The 18875-nt window shown below is 41.8% G+C and overlaps 2 protein-coding genes across 2 annotated transcripts in view; one reads left to right on the forward strand and one right to left on the reverse strand.

The window, feature by feature from the left end:
- LOC101857275 (dnaJ homolog dnj-5) overlaps positions 1-8035 on the reverse strand; it is a gene marked incomplete in the record, with an annotated part of 19812 nt that extends 11777 nt beyond the window's left edge. Inside the window, 3 exon segments of the mRNA XM_005107003.3 lie at positions 1721-1853; positions 2374-4400; positions 7683-8035. Coding sequence (XP_005107060.2) covers positions 1721-1853; positions 2374-4380 — 2140 coding nt within the window.
- Positions 8036-8272: 237 nt separating this feature from the next.
- Positions 8273-17841, forward strand: LOC101857743 (cyanocobalamin reductase / alkylcobalamin dealkylase). Its single transcript, XM_005107005.3, has 4 exons — positions 8273-8488; positions 13874-14068; positions 16013-16168; positions 17076-17841. Exons 1-4 carry the CDS (start codon positions 8399-8401, stop codon positions 17439-17441), a joined length of 807 nt encoding a protein of 268 aa, XP_005107062.1. The 5' UTR covers positions 8273-8398; the 3' UTR covers positions 17442-17841.
- Positions 17842-18875: the final 1034 nt, after the last annotated feature.

Below are 18875 nucleotides of genomic sequence, written 5' to 3' on the forward strand. Positions count from 1 at the left end.
GGGGCCAAGAAAAAGCAATGACTATGAGTAATCTATGAAAATCAGCTGTCAGTTTTGTTCTGTGGTGTCACAGCAAATTTAATTGGCCATAATTTGAATCGTCAATCTGGTTAATATTTATCTCGTTTAAAAAAAATAATTGCCAACATTTCAAATCCTTCGTAAATGAGCTGTATTTTCTGAAAATGCACAGGTTTTGGTATTTACTTGCTTGATTTGCACGTACTCTAGCATTTTCTCACACAATACGGTGAAATTATACCATTTCTCCTGCCACCGCAGGCTATTTGTAAGCGACAATTGGAGGGTTGATAATGAAATTCCTTTTATGCAAAGTAGGCATGTCTTTTTAGTTGCAAGATTTATAAGATTAGCTACTTCCTTCTTCAATGCCAGATCTGAAACAGGGGGTCAGTGACCAACGGTTCGCCACTCATTAGTCTGCTTGGATGTGAAGTTCTCTCTGGAAGTTATTCTGCCTATTTTGGCTTTCTGTTTTTCATGAGAGAGCAAAGCATTCAAAAGATAAGATACCAACAACGACACATTCACTAACAAAGCAAAAAGTTGTTTGAGCAAGACACTATCTGGCCTTCACCAAGGAAATACCGTGGTCCTAATTTTAGGAAATCTGATCTGACATACCTCTCAAAAAAAATATGTGACTGCTGTTTTTCCTCCAAATCTATTCCTACTCTTTTCTTCATGGACCCTTTTCTTTTCATTGTGTCCTGCCCTTATGTCAACACAACCTGAGCGTTTTCTCCAGCCAATTGTCCTGACATAATGAGTCATTTCTTGCAAACAATGAATGGAGTCATCCATCGAAAAACATGGGGTCAAATTTGTAGATTTTCAACTGAAGCCATTTTATTTTCTTCAAGTTTAACATGGCTTTTATCAGTTCATACTTATGAATTGCACAAAAACTTAACATAAAAATTTGACATATCCATGTCCAGGCGGCTAAAATCTGTGAGGTAGCTAATTTTGTCAGCATGTCTCTCATTTATTACTCTGTCCCTCCTTTTAGTGAAACTTTTCTTCTCAGCATATCAAAATTATCCTTGAATTTTTTTTTTCTCTTTTTACTTTGAGTCGAGAACAATTTTGCTGTTTTTGAAAAAGGCTCAATTGAAATTTTTGTAATTCATCTACAGATAATTTATTGCAGCAGAATAGTACCTACAGCCAAGTCCTATAGTATAGAAAAAAAAATGTAGGCCATATATCGAGAACGTAGCCATGAGGTATATTGTACCAAATAAAGAAAGCTAAAAAAGTAAATCTATTCATTGAACCGAGGAATGTTACACAGATGATCAACTGTTTATGGCAGGGTTCTCAAAACTTAACTGCCTGGGGGGGGGGGGGGAACGATTCAAATTACACTTTAAGTTGCAGGCTGTACTGGATAAACACTCATTGAGCAGTTGAAAACTAAACCTTTTTGTAAAATACAATGATAAGAATTAAAACTGACAAAAGTTACAATAGTAACAAATTCAGGCTTATCTTTTTTTCACTCTTATGCTCATTAGTTAGAACTGGAAGTTTTGCATCAGTTATCGGCAAAAATTTCAAGTAAAGTTTTGGGTTACGAGGACTCCCAGGACGGTCTGTCTAAAATGATCTTGCAGGCTGGGTATAAAATTGTTCTTTGGCCCGTAGACCTCGAGTCTGACACCCGAGGTTTGCGACATCGCTGTCACACACTCACCAATTTTCTCCATGTCCATGTGGTCTGACAGAAAGCTGAACCGGTTCCTCTCGTTTGGCACCTCTTCCGAGTGTGAATTCCTTGGCATATCCGGACTCTTGCGCCGATCTCTTCGGCACACGCCATTGTTGGACTGGAACCAGGAAACAAAAAACATCACCACATGTTCCAAAAAGGAACGCATTCTACTTTCTATAACTTCTACATAGTAATCTAACATCATTTCAGTTTTTGAAAGGTCTTATGTATTCATCAAACCCATTTTCTGTATAAGCAACCTCTAACAGAATAGTCCATGATGGGAACGGGTGTTTTAAAACAAAAATACAAACCAACACCAACACCCCCCCCCCACCCACCCAAAACAACAACTTCCCATATTAGTTTTGATAGTAATACAAACTGGGCAAAACTTTATATCCCCCCCCCCCCCCCCACCTAAATTTGACAATATAGACTTTAAATAGGGCAATCTTACATAATTTTTTCTCCCTAGATCTTGGAATACACACACACCAAAAAGCAAACAGGAAAAAAACCCCTACAAAAAACAAAAGAGAGAGATCCCCCCAATTATTTTCTAGGAAACATCTCTCTACAAGATCATAAACAAATCTTCAGAAAGTGTGAAGGACAAAACTACGATCACTGACCCGTCCACTTGAACGCTTGCCCGTTCCGCTTCGAGGCTCTCTGTGACTTTTGCTGTGTGTCTGCTGACTGCTCTCCGCAGCTGCTGCCTGATTGGTCAGCTTGCTGGTGTCTCGTAGATCATTGTTGATGTAGTCGTGCTGCCGGGCCGAACTGGATAACTTGGAGGAGCTGTTGCTAGCCGTGGGTTTGCCGTTGTTCAGCACCATGTCACCTTGAGAGGAGGAGGCTGCAGAGCTCGTGTCCTCAAGGACGTTTGCAGCGTGACCTTTGTTTTTGCTGGCCGCTTGTTGTCCTTGCTGAGACTGAGCCCTCGACTTGTTGGTGTTCTTCGTCTGAAAGATTCTGCGTGGATCGAAGAACAGCGATTCACCACTACTGGCTGGTTGAGATGTGCTATTTTTGGTGTCAGAACATTTTGCGGCAGTAGGAGAGGGCAACGTCTGGTGTTCCCCATCCTCCCGAGTCACCGAGGACAATGTAGTTCCCAGGGAAATGTCCTCTAGAACGCCGGCTGAGCTGCCAGCACTACTCCCGCTGCTGCGACGAATCTTGCCAGCGGGGGACAGATTCTCCGAGCTACTGCCGGGGCTGAGCACGTGATCGTCAAAGCTGTCAAGACCGTAACGCGAGGTGGGCGACGTGCGGTGCTGATCAGCATCCCCGCCGAGTGAACCCCTGGGCCAATACTTTGAGCCCGAGGACGTCCTTTTTATATGGGGCCGAAAAGGTTTCCCCTCCTTCTTGGCTGGAGGCTTCTTCCCCTGCGGCTTTGAACCGCTCTCAGACAGCTTGTTTTCCAAATCGTAAAACCCGAGCCCGGTGGTCTTCACCGACGCAGAAGCTCCAGTTTTTGGAGTCTTGGCGATGTCGGAGTAGGAAGGTTTTGTCGTTTCTGCACTCTGTGATTCCGGCTTGGTACCCACTGGAGACGCCGGGCTCGACGAATCTCTCTGGTGTCCGTGTCCAGAAGAGTTCCACTGGCTCATGGCCGCCTCGTAAATCTCCCTGCCCTCATCACTGGCCACGTGTTTGCTGGTGTTGTTAGCGTAGTGGCGACTCCCTGGCTCTATGTTGGTGCCCAGGTCAATGTTGATGCCCGACGTGCCTTGAAGATGGGAGTACTCCCGCCCATTAGGAGGCTGGCTGCTCAAACGATGAGGCTCCATTACTGAACTCTCCGACACTGAGCTTTGCACAGGGAACAAAGGGGGCGGGGGCATGCGAGGGTCAAACCGCAACCTCGAAGGGAGCACGTGAGGCACGGAGCTGTCGTGAGGCAGCGGAGACTGGTGCATGCCTCTGTTGCTGGCCATTGACGTCTCCTCTGGGAGATAACTTTCTGCTGACAGTTGAGCAGAAAACGTATGACCAAAGTTGGAAGCTCTGGGCTGGACGTCACTGAGTGACCTCTCTAACGGATGGGACATGGCCGAGGCAAAAGACCTCGGCGTGGGGCTGCCACCACCACTCATGCCCGGGCTGCCCATAAAGTCGTCCCCACGAAAGACACTGGGGTCTGGGGCATGAAAACCCTGACCTAAATATGCCTGTCTCTGAACATCGCTGTTCATAGCCGCCATCCGGGACTGATCCACATCCACAAAACGACCGCTGAGATCCCCGCTAACTTGATACCTTGGGGTTACCTCTTCCCCTTTCCACTCAAACTGCCGGTGCTGCTGGATGAACTCATTCATACCTCCGAGGCGAGGCGACTGGGGGCTCAGAGATGGGGGCGGCACATGCACACCCGTCCCATCGTGATGCGACACGGGGGGTGGCGGTGACATTGACTGGTAATCTGGCAAGGTCATCGGGTTCCACGTGTACAGGCTCCGGACCCCCGCATTGTGTTGAGGAGAAATACCGCTGAACTGCGTCCACTGGCTCCCATCGTCCGCACCCAAGAGAGGTTGAACCCCTACAGAGACGGGCGACGAGGGGGCTGCAGCAAGCTCCGAGAGCTGCCGAGAAATCTTACCCAATGGGTCTTCACCGTCATCCATCTTTGTACTCAACAAGCCATCTGAAATGAGCAAACACGGGGATCTTGAGTTTGAGTGAACAGAACCATGTCAAAACAATTACTACAATTTAGCTTGGCAGAAAAACAAGAAAAACTGAAACAACAAGGGAAAAACAAAATAAGATTAACTAGTGGTGCCCTCCAAGTCCAGATACCCCCACATTTACATAAAGATCTACTGTGCAGTGGTTTATGGTAAAACCTTAAATAACAGCCGCATTTCACCAGGAACAGAATAAGACAATCATATGGAGGAAGTGAAAATAAGGAACACTAATTCTAATAAAGTATGAACAGCAACACCAAAACGTGTCCACTCTTCATATGAGAATGGACAGAAATGGCATTCATATTCAGTCATGAAAGTTTATCCTATAGGCCTATTTATATACTTATTGGCATAAAAGTTGTGAGGAGCTGTTGTAAAAACACTAAATATTAGGTTAGGCCTACACTTTTTACAACATCCACAGTGTATAATAGCAAATTCTTATCTAACAATTATTAGAAAAGCAACTTGAGTACTTAAACACTGTTTTACCCAGAAAAAGGGGCCATTTTACTCCCAACAAAACGGGAACTAGATCTAGATTAGACCTAGTAAAACTAACTTTGATACAGATTTAGGCCTACTTGTGCCCCACCATGCCATAAACATGTCATACGTTCTGCCTGAGGGTGCAGACTTTATGAAAAACCCAATAGTGAAACCAGAGAGGATTTACAGTAACAGAGAGCTGTCACTCCTGGCGTCGCACCATAACAACAGTGCATTGTATTTTTTCATGTATCGCCTGGCACGAAAACCTTTAAGCGCAGTAATCGCTGCCACGGCGATGCTCAGGGATGCTGTAATGTCATGAAAAAATGTACCACAGGTAGTTCACTAGGCCTTTAACAAAAAAGGAGTTCTGTGAATTCTATCACATATTTTTGGCAACTCCCTTGCTTCCCTCGGCCGTAAACTGTTAGACTTCTTTTTAACCTAAGTTATATTCTAATACACTAACAGAAGCACACATTACTTCGTCTCTATAAGATCCGAAAAATATCACTGTAATTAAAGGCATATATTTGGTTTAATTTTCAGCAAAGCTACTCGTTCTCCAGTGTCTCTCTGTCCTCTCTCCATCTCCCCCTTCTCTTGCTCTATCTATCTATCTGTCTGTCAGTCCTTTCTCTCGCCCTGTCTCTCTTTCTCCCCCCTCTCTTGCTCGGTCTGTCTCTCTCATCCCCCCTCTCTTGCTCTGACCATCTGGCCCCCCTCCCCTCTTTTTTTTTTTAGTAGTAGAGGTTTGTTTTGTTTTACTAAATGTTTCACGGCGCTCGCAACTGCACAAGGTCCAATGACCGCCAATAGTAGAGGTTTTACAGCGCTCGCAACTGCATAAGGTCATGAGTGCCAGAAGAATAGAGGTGTTACAAGAGAGTTAACAAACATAAAAAAGAAGGAGGAGAGATAAGGACGATAGATGTTTCATAGGAAAGAAGAAGCAAACAACACCAGAACACCCGCCAACCACCCACTCTCTCTCACACACACACCCTGTATATAGACAACTTTTTGCAGGCAACATATCTTTCACCAGTAGAATGCAAGTTCTATTTAAGCATTTAGGCTGGAATTGACAGCTGATATAAGTCGCAGTGTTCTAAGTTTGTGCATGTCAGTCTGGAAGAACCACAACCGCATTGTCATTGTTTTCCTATTTTTTTTTCTAATCGTCAAAATATATTCTTACATTTATTTTTCCTACCATGAGCTCACAGATGGGGCCTCGCTGGACAGAGAGCCAATGCGGCTCGAGTGGCTTGCTATCTATTCCAATCCAGTAATGAAAAGTAAGACACGAAATTCTCGGCTGATCCATGTTTTCAACATATTTGAATACACTTCCTGTTCACAGATATGATAGAAAATATAGCACTGACAGATGATTTCGAATAATTTCAGCACTTTTTTCTGTCCCCTTCCAAACGTAAAAATGAAAAGAAAAGTATTCCCCTGACTTCAGTTATGTTTCATATTTTCACTTTTATAATAGGTACACATGGGCCTACATAACTTTCAGCATTTCTTTGCATTACTTGAGGCAACCGACCTGGGAAGTTTGAATGATTCTGTTGTACTTTTTTAGCTATGACCTTTCAAAGCTGAAAAATTGTTGATTTCATATGACACTTTCGACATTGCACTGTCACTTTAAAAAACCCCTAACAAATATAATTGGAGTAAATCTTCAATATTGTACCACCATCTGAAAGATTTTCTTTTTATCCTCAGTTTGATGGGCCATATGATATGGTTTGTGTGAGTTTAGTTGGACGTTTTGACATTTTCCTTTGGTGGGGTAGGGGTGTAAAAATAGGTCAGGGAAAAGCCCTGGGTCAGTGGTGGATGTTGGCCTGGTGGTACGAAAAGATTTAAGTAGGCAATTTACCTTTCGTCATCCTTTGGGAATCGAAAGAAACTGGTTTGGATTTTTTTTTTCTGGGTGCAGTATAGCAGAACACAATTAACATTTCGTGCTATCTGGAGCCATGCTTGTCAGTTATCAATGAAAATGCCTTGAACAATAGACGCAGTTTGTTTTGTTTACCGTGCTTTTCCCCGCAATCAGCTGGTGACCCAGATACACGCATCGGGGCGAAGTGACAGTTCTCTTACTAAACTTACTTGTATTACTGTAAAACTCAGGTGAAAATACATCTGCACAGGCTCATTGAGCTAATTAACCTAATGTGACTAGAATCTACCTACATTACATTAGTCAGTCTGACTACAATTTAAGACTTAAACTCTCATCTGAGAGTGAGAGTGATAGTAGGCCTACCAACTGAAGTTGAAGAAGGTTCAAGACAGCTCAATTCATGTTTTATCTCTCCGTCTGACCAGAAATTGATAGCGGAACTTCTGTGTCATGACTGAAATATGAATGGTGGCAATCTGTATCAAGACGGCAGATTTTCACCAATGTAATCTTGGACATTGGGGCCCGTAGAATCTAGATCTAGATTCTAGTACTTTCCACGAGCCCATCCGAACATCGTTGACAAACACATGTGAGATCAAAGACCTTCCTGTGTCTGATCATGCTTGATGCATCATGTTTCTTCCCGCAAACAGCATATTATTGTTGTGCATGTTTCGCGGTCAGATACATTCTTGTATTTATGTACTGATGCTAGTCATTGAAACGCCAATAGTTTCACGGAATCGAAGGGTACTGAAAAGTGTGGAACAATTGCTAATAAAGACTACAGACAAATAAGGACACATACCTCTTCCTCTGCTAGAACGATGATCTTCCTTATCGTGTGTATTTCTTGGTAGCAATGCAACTCGAAAGTCTCGCTGCTTGGTTTCAATTACGAGATTTCAAGATAACATAGATCTTTTTAATTATTGGATTGGAATCAGGAAAAGTAAAATTCAAATATTAATACATTTTTGTTTTTCCTTTAAGTTTTTTTTGGGGAAGAATATGGCTATTTATCCATAAATTATATCATGAAGTCATTACCATAATAGGCTTATAATTTATATCAGCAGTACTGTGAAAACAGAAGCTCCAGACAGACAAATAATAATTATTATAGATTATTTTGCCCAAGGCAAGGCCTATTTTACTTTGTTTCAGTTTCAGCTTCCGCAACACGAGCTGATTGTTTCGCCCTTGAAAATTTTTTTCTTCCTATTAGAAAAGATTGTGCTCCTTCTGTATCTCTACAAGCTCAAAAAATAATAATTCAATATGAATATATTGTTGAACTTGAGAAATTTAGACTGTCGTATTAATTAATACATTAAAAATCTTTTGTAAACAATGATTCCCCCCGACCTATGACCGCTATGACGACAGAACGTGCTTTTCTACTTTTCAGTCATCATTTCTGGGAAGAGCGTGTAAGCGTAAACATCAACACTCGAAACCTGTCCTCTGCTGTTAGAGATAGTGAAAGTAGAACCCACGAGTTCGTTCGTCCTGCTGCCAGTTATGACTTCACAAAGTCACCAGATTGGACGAATTCTTTCGTCTCTCAGCACTATTTATACACCTGTTGGGTTCGAAATTTATCCTTTCAAAGTAAGTAATTCTAGAATCTAGATCTAGCATCTAGTCCACCAAGCCTTGGACTTGGAAGAGTCGAAGTCGAAGTGACAATTTCAACAAAGTAAGGCAAATAAAAAGTGGTGACTGTTCACCGTTGTCAACCATAAACAATGTCAACATTGTATTGTTTGAGTTGGTATTTAGATCTAGATCTAGTCTAGATCTAAATATTGGGTGATCTTGTAGTTCCATTCGTTAAAGTCCACGATCCATTTGTTTACATCCAGAGAAGAAATCCGGAAGTCTTGGATGACCAAATAGCCTAGGCAACACAGGGATGCAACCTAACTCTAACTGCAAAGCAAGTGGCTATTCTCCGGCGTCGCGCTAGTCAATAGATCGAAAGCTATTCTCCGGCATCACGCTGCCAGTCTATTCTATTACAAATAAATTATTTGTCGGCGCAAATACCTCTCTTATCTGTTTGTCTTGGGAAAAAATTCCCCTAACTTCACCACTTCGTGCCACTTCCATTGATACAGACGATAGGTTTTCAGATACAAACTGCCTCACAAAGAGTGAGCATAGAAAGAAGAAGTTACATTTTCACGGTTTACAAAAATGGAGATACGACAAGAAAGCACTTAAGTCGCAAAATATCAGTTAAATTTATCTAAAATTATAATAACAAGAGATAAGTTAAAGAGCAAGCTATACATGTACTATATGACTAGACAGGATTTTAGACTCAAAATCAATTTTGTTCGTTTAAAGAAACAGTTTAATCATTATTTTAACTCACTTGCGACTGGGCCCTTTCACCAGTCACAAGCGTTGAAGACTGGCGTTTTTGGGGGTATTTCAATAAATCACCACAACTCTCATAATTACCCTATTGTAATCATTTTTTGACACAGTAAAGTAACATTCAAGCTTAAACTAATACAAAAAACTAAAGTTGTCTAAGTCTAATACTTTAATTTGTATGATTTTTTTAAAATTGGCATGAATTTGATTTTCCGAAAAAAGTAGAATGAAATTCACTACAACAACAAAAATAAAAGTTCAAAGTGTTCTAGTTTGATTTGTATACATGTGCGAGTGTTTGGTGAAAATATAAAAGCTGGTCTGTGCATTGATTCAGACCCATACACTGAATTACATGAGACAGATGTACAGCACGACGTTGTGATTTCGTTGCGCGAAAAACAACACCGGTACTAGTGCTAGATCTAGCCCTAGAACTACGACTCGGGCCGTGTTCGGGTACATATCCAGGATCCTAACTATTAGACACATCATATTATGAGACACTAGAACTAGTAAAACGCACAGAAGTATAGAAAACGGCAAAATTATGTGATTCTTGTTCATGCGACTTCTTCGACCGTTACTACGACGCGACTGTCGGATTACTATCAGCTGTAGAGAAAAAAACAAAGCGCGAGTTCCGGTCTGTTCAACCCCAGTTGGGGTCACTGTCCTTCACCTTCAATAACTTAAAAACTACCGGCCCTAGAGATACGAAACCAAGTCTAAGTAGTTCAGGCTTGGCCAAACAAGGGTACGAGGCGGGTCTCGCGATCCGTGCGTGATTTGTAGAGCGAAAAAAAATTTCCTAAATTGGTCACGCAGGGCTTGTGAGACCCGTCGCGAGCGTCGCGGCGGGGGTCACGCAACTGTTGTGTGACCCGTGTGAAGTGAGTTAAAATATAAGCAAATTGACGACCCAAATAAATGAATAAAGTTACGTTGAACAATTATCCTAGATATAATGTAATGAAAGGTAGGCTTACTAGGCCTAGAGATCTAGTTGTTGTATCTCAAAATCGGCGCCGACAAATACATTGTAATTCATAAGTAATAGACCGGTGGCGTGACGCCGGAGGATAGCTTCCGATCTATTGACCGGCGCGACGCCAGAGAATAGCGACTTGCAACTGCAAAACATCAAATTATGGAACCCCCTCTCAATATTTTTATTAGGTCTGAAACCCCCCTACTCTTGACTCTTGGGGCCCAAACAGGCGAATAATAATTGGGGGTGGGAACTCCCGAAAAAGCGCCATTCTTTGCTTGAATTTTGATTTTCTGGCAATTCAGGGTCTCTGGCGTTCAGCTTTGGACTTAAATGAACGAAGCTATAAAATCACCAAATATTAATGCGCTGAACACGAATATTACCTTCATTTCCGTCGCAAATTAATAGTTTTGGAAATATCTGATTGTTCTTATTTAATAGAGATAGACGTGCTTTGGACGAATCGGGGCGTTCCAGGGGGGCCTGCTCCCCCCGCGGTAAAAAACCCCGAAGTGGCTCTGAGTCTCAATAGCCTCCCCTGGCTATTCAGACTCAAACTCAAATGCGCATTACTTTGAATGACTGACTTTTGTTCCCTTTGAAAGGGCCAAGGGTTTGACTTTTCTCTTCTTAATTTCTGACTGGACTTACAATTTATTCATAATTTTGTCTTTCTAATTTTGTACTTTTAAGGACAGTCAGACTGGCAGGCTAGCTGTACTTCATTAATGTTGGCTGAATTGTAAATAAAATTTTAGTTTGCAGTCCTAAACTATTTGTATTTCAGATGAAACCAAAAAAGGCCTTACTGACATGTATGTATTTTAAAACTAAATAATTACTAGATCCAATGAAACCTGTGTACTCAACTGGTTTCGGTCAATTTGAAAAGGGCCTGACCTAAGTACGGCTAGACTGGCAGTACGGCTAGCCAAGTTTCGTTTTTATATATATATATACAGATAAAATAAAAGCCTATAGCCTACTGCATTATATAATAATTATATATCTTTTCCAAATTTTCTTTCAGCCCATTAATTTAAGGCCGGCACTATTTCTCCGAACGTTCGGGAAAATAAAGCTGGGCACTATTTCTCCGAACACTCTGAAATATCATCCTTTCCCGCAAATTTCGGATATTATATAGATCTATAATTATAGTATGGGCCTACCAAAGATTGTTCGTATACAATATGGTTCAATCGGTCCAAAAAATGTCCGCCGTAAATATTTATATAAAAAAATGCTACAATTCCAAACAGTTTTTCGCTATAGATATGACGTGTTGCCTATGAAGGGTGCTGCTCTTAAACGTAATGTGTTGTGTTCACTCGTGTGCTGTCTAGATCTAGATCTACGGAGGGTTAAACGACACATAGAACTGGCATCTGCGTTTGTCACTGCTGCGACCAATGTACTGACACTGGCAAGCCCCTTAATGTGTGTGATTCCATAATTTACATGTAATATCCTGTACTTTTTTAAAAATTATGCACATTTAAGGTTAAAACTGCCAATCTTTTTCGGACAGGTGGACACACGCCCTTATTTGTTAATGTTTTTTGTTGTTTATGGGCTGTTCTAATTTTTATTTCTTTCTGTTGTGAAACCTTTCTTTTTCACGTTTTTACACTCATCTAAAAATGTCATCTAGACTAGCTGTTGAAAATTGAAATAGATATAGACCCAAAAATTTGCTCCTGTGTGTGTGTGTGTGTGTGTGTGTGTGTGTGTGTGTGTGTGTGTGTGTGTGGGTGTGTGTGTGTGTGTGTGTGTGTGTATGTATGTGCGTGTTTGAGTGTGTCTGTGTGTGGTAGTAAGTGGAGAGTGAGGAGTGTGTGTGTGTGTGTGTTTGTTTGTTTTTCGGGCTTTATTTCAGCCTTTATTCAGTAACAGTTCAAAGTATACAAAAATAGAAACACAGGATCCATTCACTCCAGGACTCATGAGTCGTTCGTCTCTTTCAGTTTCACTCTTTCATTCAATTCCCGTGTTCTCTCCCGCGGCTCATCCCCGTCCGCATGACTTTCATACCCCACCCCATCCCTCCAGGCACACACAAAGAAAATCTCACTTGTTCCCTGCGAACCATGGACAATAATATAGGCAAAACACCGCCTGTGCTGCATTCCTTTTGTTCATGAGCTGTGGACCAGGCCAGGGGTGGTCGGTGTCGTCGTCTTGTAGTTGCTGTCGCCTGTGGATACACTCGCACATTCTTCCTTTCACCCGCTTTCACTCACACTGTCTCTCCATCCACAGTTCAGCTCGTCATACGTTCAAAAGTTGCCCACTAGTTATGTTTAGTTAGTGTGTGTACATGTGCATGATGGTGGTGGGTGTGTGGTGGGTGTTACTACTGAAGGTTGTCTGTAGGCGGGCTTGCCATGCGGTACGTGTTCCTTCCCAGACCAGAGGCAGAATGAAAGTTGGCGCCGAACTCTCGCAATAAATAGGCAAAAAATCACGAGACCGGAAGCCGGAAACCGTTCGGAGAAATAAAGATCGGTACTATTTCTCCGAACGTTCGGAGAAATAGTCACTTCGTTAATTTAATTTTAGAGTAACAATACTATACTCTTCACTACCATGCTACAAACTGTGGCTGTGGGTACATTACTCTCCTTCAAATTTCATAGATGATAGATAAGCTTATTTTTTAATATCGGTTCTTGCTTTTATTGGCCATGGATTTTTAGGTAATAACAAAGATTCTTTACTACCAAGATATTCCACTTCCTCTTTGGGCTTTTTCCACGCCGTGGCGGGTTCGCTTTGCCGCATAGCACGTGATGGGCTACGTTGCTAGGCGACGTGAGGTTGGGTTCACCGCTGACTGCTTGGGGTGTGTGTGTTTGTGTGTGAGCGCATGTGTGTGTACAACTTTGTTTGGGGAGGAGAAGAGGAGATACAGAATGGTACAGGCTAAATCTATGGACCGAGAATGGCTGAGATTGTTTAATCAAAAGTAACAAAAATTAACTCACAAATAAAAACAAAATGAACGGAAAGAAAAATAAAGAAAAAGGGTAGGGTTTGGGTGGGTGGATGAGAAGCAAGAAAAGAAAACTAAACTGAGGAAAGTTATATAGAATCGGGCACAAATAACATGAACATGGAAAACTCGAAATCATGAATAGATAACTTGTACAATTTCAGATTTGCCATTCTCTGATTGATGTCTATCAATTAATAAAAGCATTTTTTAAATTTCTTGAATGATGGTGTTTGAGTTATCCTTGCCTGGCAGTACAACTAATTGGTGGCTGAGTGCGAGACTCCAACAGATGCGAAATTGAAAAATTTTGTTTTTTTTTAGACTTGCGTCCAGCCATTATAATGGCCCTCAGTGTATTAAGATCTTAAGTATACAGTGGCATCCACTTAATGGTAAATCCATCACTCTAAATCTCTCAAAACCGAAGACAAGACCAAACAGAAGAAATCTGGCGGTACCGGAGATTTTAGTTTAAGCAGATGACACTGTATACATTTTGTCTGTGTGGCATTAGATTTTGTATTTTTATTTTTAGAATTAAGCAACTTTCTCTTTGTCAATTCTAAAACATCTTGTCTAACTACTTGTGTACATTTTGCAATTTTTGTTCTTTTTATAGATAGGCTGGTACAATGAGCAGGTCGGTGAGCCATTCCGATTCGACCTTGACCCGGATACTCTGGCGTTCGTCATCATCAGCACGCCCGACATGTTTGATAAGGCACTGGTGCCGTTTATGTGCCGAGATGACTGCACTGGATCCACCGACATTCTCGACAAATGCATGATGCATTACTTCAGTCTGACCAAACAGGTAGCGTATGTGTTCTGGCCTATACTGCCCTAAGCTGACAAAACGTCTTTTTTTCATTTTTGGCTCCAAATTTTTTTTATTTGCCAAATTGTTAGCCTGATCAGTTAGCCTACTTTTGGGGAAAAAGCTGAAGTGAAACTGTGTCGAATTTTTTTATAAATTAGAATTCAAATTTTAAAAGAACACCTTTTCTTTATCGGTTACTCTGACAAAATACCTTTTTTTTCTCGAAACTACTGAAAATTTCAAAAAGGCGCTTTGCCAGCCAATGGCAGTACATTACTAACAATTTGCCCCCCCCCCCCAGTATTATACTAGCGCCTTTTCAGCACAAGGAGGCTATCACGAAAAATGATGTTTTGAGAAAATTGAAGGTTGCCCCTTTTTCAGTTTCTTTAAAAGACAAGGAGAGTTTTCTCTATAACGAAACAAATATACTCACAAATGAAACCAAACTTCTATTGGCGGGGCAATGCCCACTTTTGGTGTAGATCAAGATTTCTGGAAACCCCCGAAATCTGGGTTAGCCGGCTTGTCCTTAAAAACGACCAAATGTGAATACTACATCCATCAGTTTTTTAAGGTAAGACACTATATTTGATGCCTGATTAGTACTTGATTGCACACATGTTGAGAATCATCTCCTGCACAGGAGAAAGTCACCCTGTATTACGTGTAGGATGTAAAAATATGGGCTAATTTTGAAGTTAGTTTTTCACCTGTATTAAAGAAGAGGTTGATTTATTAGTGAATATATTCGGAAGTTCTATTCAATGTGCAGTGCCTTCAACACACAGAACGGTACTCTAGAATCCTTTCAACACGCAGATACAATGGTACTTAGGAATCCTTACAAAGGATCATTAATGCTATCACTATGGGTCAACTATGCCTGATACATACTCAGTATTCTGATTGTATCTCAATGGTATTCTGATGCATGCTCTAAGGTCATATGAATTAATTTTTTTTTCGCAATTCTACGTCTGATGCCACCAAATTTGGCAAAATTCTGCAAAAAAACAAAATTCCGCGGCTGCACCGTGGGTGAAATTCCGCGGCGTGGTTGATCCATTTTTCCGCGGCCGCGCTGTTATTACAGCGCCTGCGGAAAACTTCGATGTCAGGCAGGAATACTTATAACAAGATGATCTAATAGTGTTGATAAGGGTGTTAAACTCATTAACTTACTGCACTTTACATGATGGCACGGCGGCAGGCTAGAAAAACTGTCGACCTGTCAGTCGTAGTTTGGTGACACATGCTTTAGGGTGTGTGCAGCGTGACTTGTGTTTTGGAAAATTCTTGAACAGTGGTTTTTAATTTTATTGTTCTTACTTTATGTTTGGAGGGCTCTTGTGGCCTAGAGGTTAAGGTGTTTGCCTCTCATTCAATAGATCACGGGTTGAATCCGGAAAACGATGGTAAATTTTTTTAAAAAAAATGTTCTCTTTTCACATCCTTTCCTGCCCTCTAACGAAGTTCTGTCGTCTGCTTTTGTCTTCACTTTCTGCCCCCACCCCCTCACAGCCTTTGCCTCCTACTCTGGATTCCTGACTCTTTCTGCAGCCTTTCTACTCTTTGGCTCCTTCTTACTGCTGTCTTCCAGCCACACCCCTGATGTTCTGGTAGGAAAGATCTACACCTAGCCTTCACGGACTAGAGCGAAAAATCTCGGAGGTCCCGTGTGCAAGTTGCACACGTTAAAGATCCCATTGGTGCTCGAAAATTGATAGGAGTAGGCTTTGGCCGCCACGGGGGCAAAATTCCAAATTTCCTTCCAACTGAAAATGTTTACTGTGTCCCTCGCACTCAAATGACCTTATGCAGTTGGGAACACCGTAAAACACTTACAACCTCTCCCCCCAAAAAACCCCCACAAAAACAACTTGATGTTTGAACATTGTGTTCACTGATAAATGAGTTTCAATTTTTTTCCCCCAGGCCTTTCCCGACGATGATGTAGAGACTATTCATGACTTTGAGATGGCGGCCTCACGACGGCCCAAAATTTTGGTTCAACCTGCGGCTCATGTTTCCGGTGCGGCCTTCTATTACACACGCAGATGTGTAGATCCTGACCCGTGGGGGGAGAAAAAGGTAGTTGTTTAAGGGTGTGTGATAGAAAACAAATGGGTTGTCTTATTCACAGTTTCATCAAGCAACGCCAGCCATCTCCACAAATGCAGGGGACTGTTAACACTTTGCCCCATACGGGACGCCGATTGGCGACGGTAAGATGCCGTACTTTTCCCCCACGTGACGCCGATCAGTGATGGTGTGATATAGCATGTATCACGTCTGTATCCTGGTCTGTTGGGATAAGTGTTGTTGGGTGGAAAGTGTTAAAGTGCCTCCAAGTTGCCATGAAGTTTTTTTCTTAATGGCACTGGCTGTGACCTTGAGGCTGTTCTGGATTTGTCTTGTATTGAGTATTCCTAAAATAATTGTTTCTTTGTTCGACTTTTGTGCCTCAGAAAGGAAGCCGATCTTTCTGAGTTTATATAAGGAAATTTCTTATCTCAGATTTGTGCTTTTCGAGTCTCAGTCCTTTCTCAAATTCAAAGTGGATGAGATCTGAATGCGATTATTAACATGTTTACCGATTGCTGATAGGAGTTTATTGTTGTATAGTGCTGCCTAGTTCGGAGGGATGAAGGAAAAGTTGAAGTTCAGTTGAAGGAAAGCAAAAGTTGGGATTTGTGTCTGTGGCTAGAACTGAGTCGTCTTTTAATGATTTAGTCAAGTTTTTTTTGGCTCTTCATTTGTGTGGGGATAAATCATTGCTCAAAGTTTGCTTACGATAGAGATGCCTGTTATTTTTTGTTGTTGATTTGTATAGTATAGTGGCACTAAGTTATATTTAAAGGAGATAGAGCGCATCTTTCACAGCCTTATTGACACTATTGTCTATGGGAGTGCCACATACGGCTTTTACATAGTAATTTAAATTAATTTATATTTGATTCTTTCTCACATTCTATCCGATGGGTTTCTTTTTTTTCAGAAAATCTTTGGAGTGAGCATCCACCCTCAATACGGTGGCTGGTTTGCCATCAGGGGAGTGATAATCTTTAAGTCGGTTCAGTGTCCCGAGCTGCCGCACAAAGAGCCAGTGGACTGCGTGCCCGAACAGGAGAAAAGAAGAGAGCTCTTGGAGCTGTTCAACTACCACTGGCGTGACTGGCGGTTCCGCGACATCATAGAACCCCACAAGAGGTACTCCGAGGATCAAAGACTCTACTTCGAGACCATGCCCAAAGACAGAAGTCCCCTTGTTCGGCAGCTCAAAGGAAAATTTCTCAAGCAAGCCGAGAATAAAGAAATCAGCACGGATTTGGCAGGTGTTGGTGGAGAATTGGCTACTCAGTGATGTGTTTTGTCATTGATATCATCCCCTCTCAGGAATTTCATCACTTTTTATTTGCTTATATACAGTGCCTTAGGTTTAAGCAGAATCTTGCTTATGCTTGTCAACCTTGTCTCTCAAAAAGTTTGTCATTGAGTCAGTTTTTGGTACAACAAATTTTGATGAACAGTTTAGCACAGATGTCTCTTACTTGTTTGGCATGGTTTTGTCTGGTTTTATTATGTGATATTTTTAGCAACATAAAACCCACGTCTATGGTGTAGCGGTTAAGTACTTTCCTGTCGCATGCAGGAGACCCAAGCTCAATTCCCCAGTTGGGAGAAATTATCTAGTGTATCAGTCTGTCTGTTGGGATGTTGTATCCCTCTCAGCCCAGGTTGGCCCTGACAGGCAGAGTCGAGAGCCCGCCTCCTAAATGATATAAATTGTGTCGATGGGGGGGGGGGGGGGGGGGATGCGTCAAAACACCCCTCTTGGATAATACAGTATTATCTTTTCTTATCTTATTTTTAAAAAGCCCATGAAAATTGAACTTGAAGTTTGTGCAGACAAGGGAAATACTTGCTAGTGGGGGAGATGAGGCAGGCATGTAGGCACAGAAGAAATTTTTTTTTTTTTTTTCCTGTTTAGTCCCTTTGCCCACAACAACAGCATGTCTTTCCCCGTGCCCAATAAGATTATTGTTCTTTCAGGAGACCTGATCAAAAGAGATAGTCCTCGTGTCCACCAAACCAGAAACCAGCTGACCAAATGTCATCTGTCTTTTGGGAAGTCGGTAGTTAAAACAGAGCACAGGTTTTTAACTTTTTAAACCCCTTTGGACGGCGGTAATAACCCTGTTCCCCATCGGACACTGGGAGTGTCGGATACTAGTGACAACTGTTTCGTTTCATTTAGGGCTAGTTTTTTCTTGTTTTTCGAAACTATTCCTGGTCCAAGTTTTTTTAGTAATGACGAAGCCTTTGTTTCCACCATTTAGAAGTTGGAGGCAAGCTTTTCGGGTTATAATGAGACATGGTGCACCAGGTTTAGGTAACTGTAGAAAAAACTCCGGGAAATGGTGGAAAAAACTGGGGGTTTAAAGGGTTAAGCGAACAGTCTGGTTTGATATTCCCTCCTTGTGTTCCTTAAGCTTTGACCTGTTCATGCATGCTGGAAACAGAACAGGCCGAATTGCCTCCCCCAGACAATAAAATCTGGTCATTTCTGCTTTGATGGACAGGTAGCCTTACTTGCCATGTCTTCACCCAACCTGACCAATAAACTTTGAGGTAGACCGAGGGTTGTTCTTGAATCCATTAGCCTTGGGGCGTGTGCCTGACATCATTTCTTAGCAGAGGAATTGATTCGTCATAATTTTATATCCATATACTGATAATTGCCGAACTGATATCTCTTCTTGTGGATTCCAAACTTTTGATGTACAGGTGTTCGAGT

The sequence above is a fragment of the Aplysia californica genome, unplaced genomic scaffold (genome assembly GCF_000002075.1).
Source record: "Aplysia californica isolate F4 #8 unplaced genomic scaffold, AplCal3.0 scaffold00568, whole genome shotgun sequence".
Lineage (NCBI taxonomy): Eukaryota > Metazoa > Mollusca > Gastropoda > Aplysiida > Aplysiidae > Aplysia > Aplysia californica.

Excerpts from the sequence above, each read along its gene's own strand:
- LOC101857743 (XM_005107005.3), top strand. The coding sequence starts at position 8,399 with ATGACTTCACAAAGTCACCAGATTGGACGAATTCTTTCGTCTCTCAGC. Across the intron at positions 8,489-13,873 it reads TCGAAATTTATCCTTTCAAA|ATAGGCTGGTACAATGAGCA; the intron begins GTAAGTAATTCT and ends TTCTTTTTATAG. Across the intron at positions 14,069-16,012 it reads ACTTCAGTCTGACCAAACAG|GCCTTTCCCGACGATGATGT; the intron begins GTAGCGTATGTG and ends TTTTTCCCCCAG.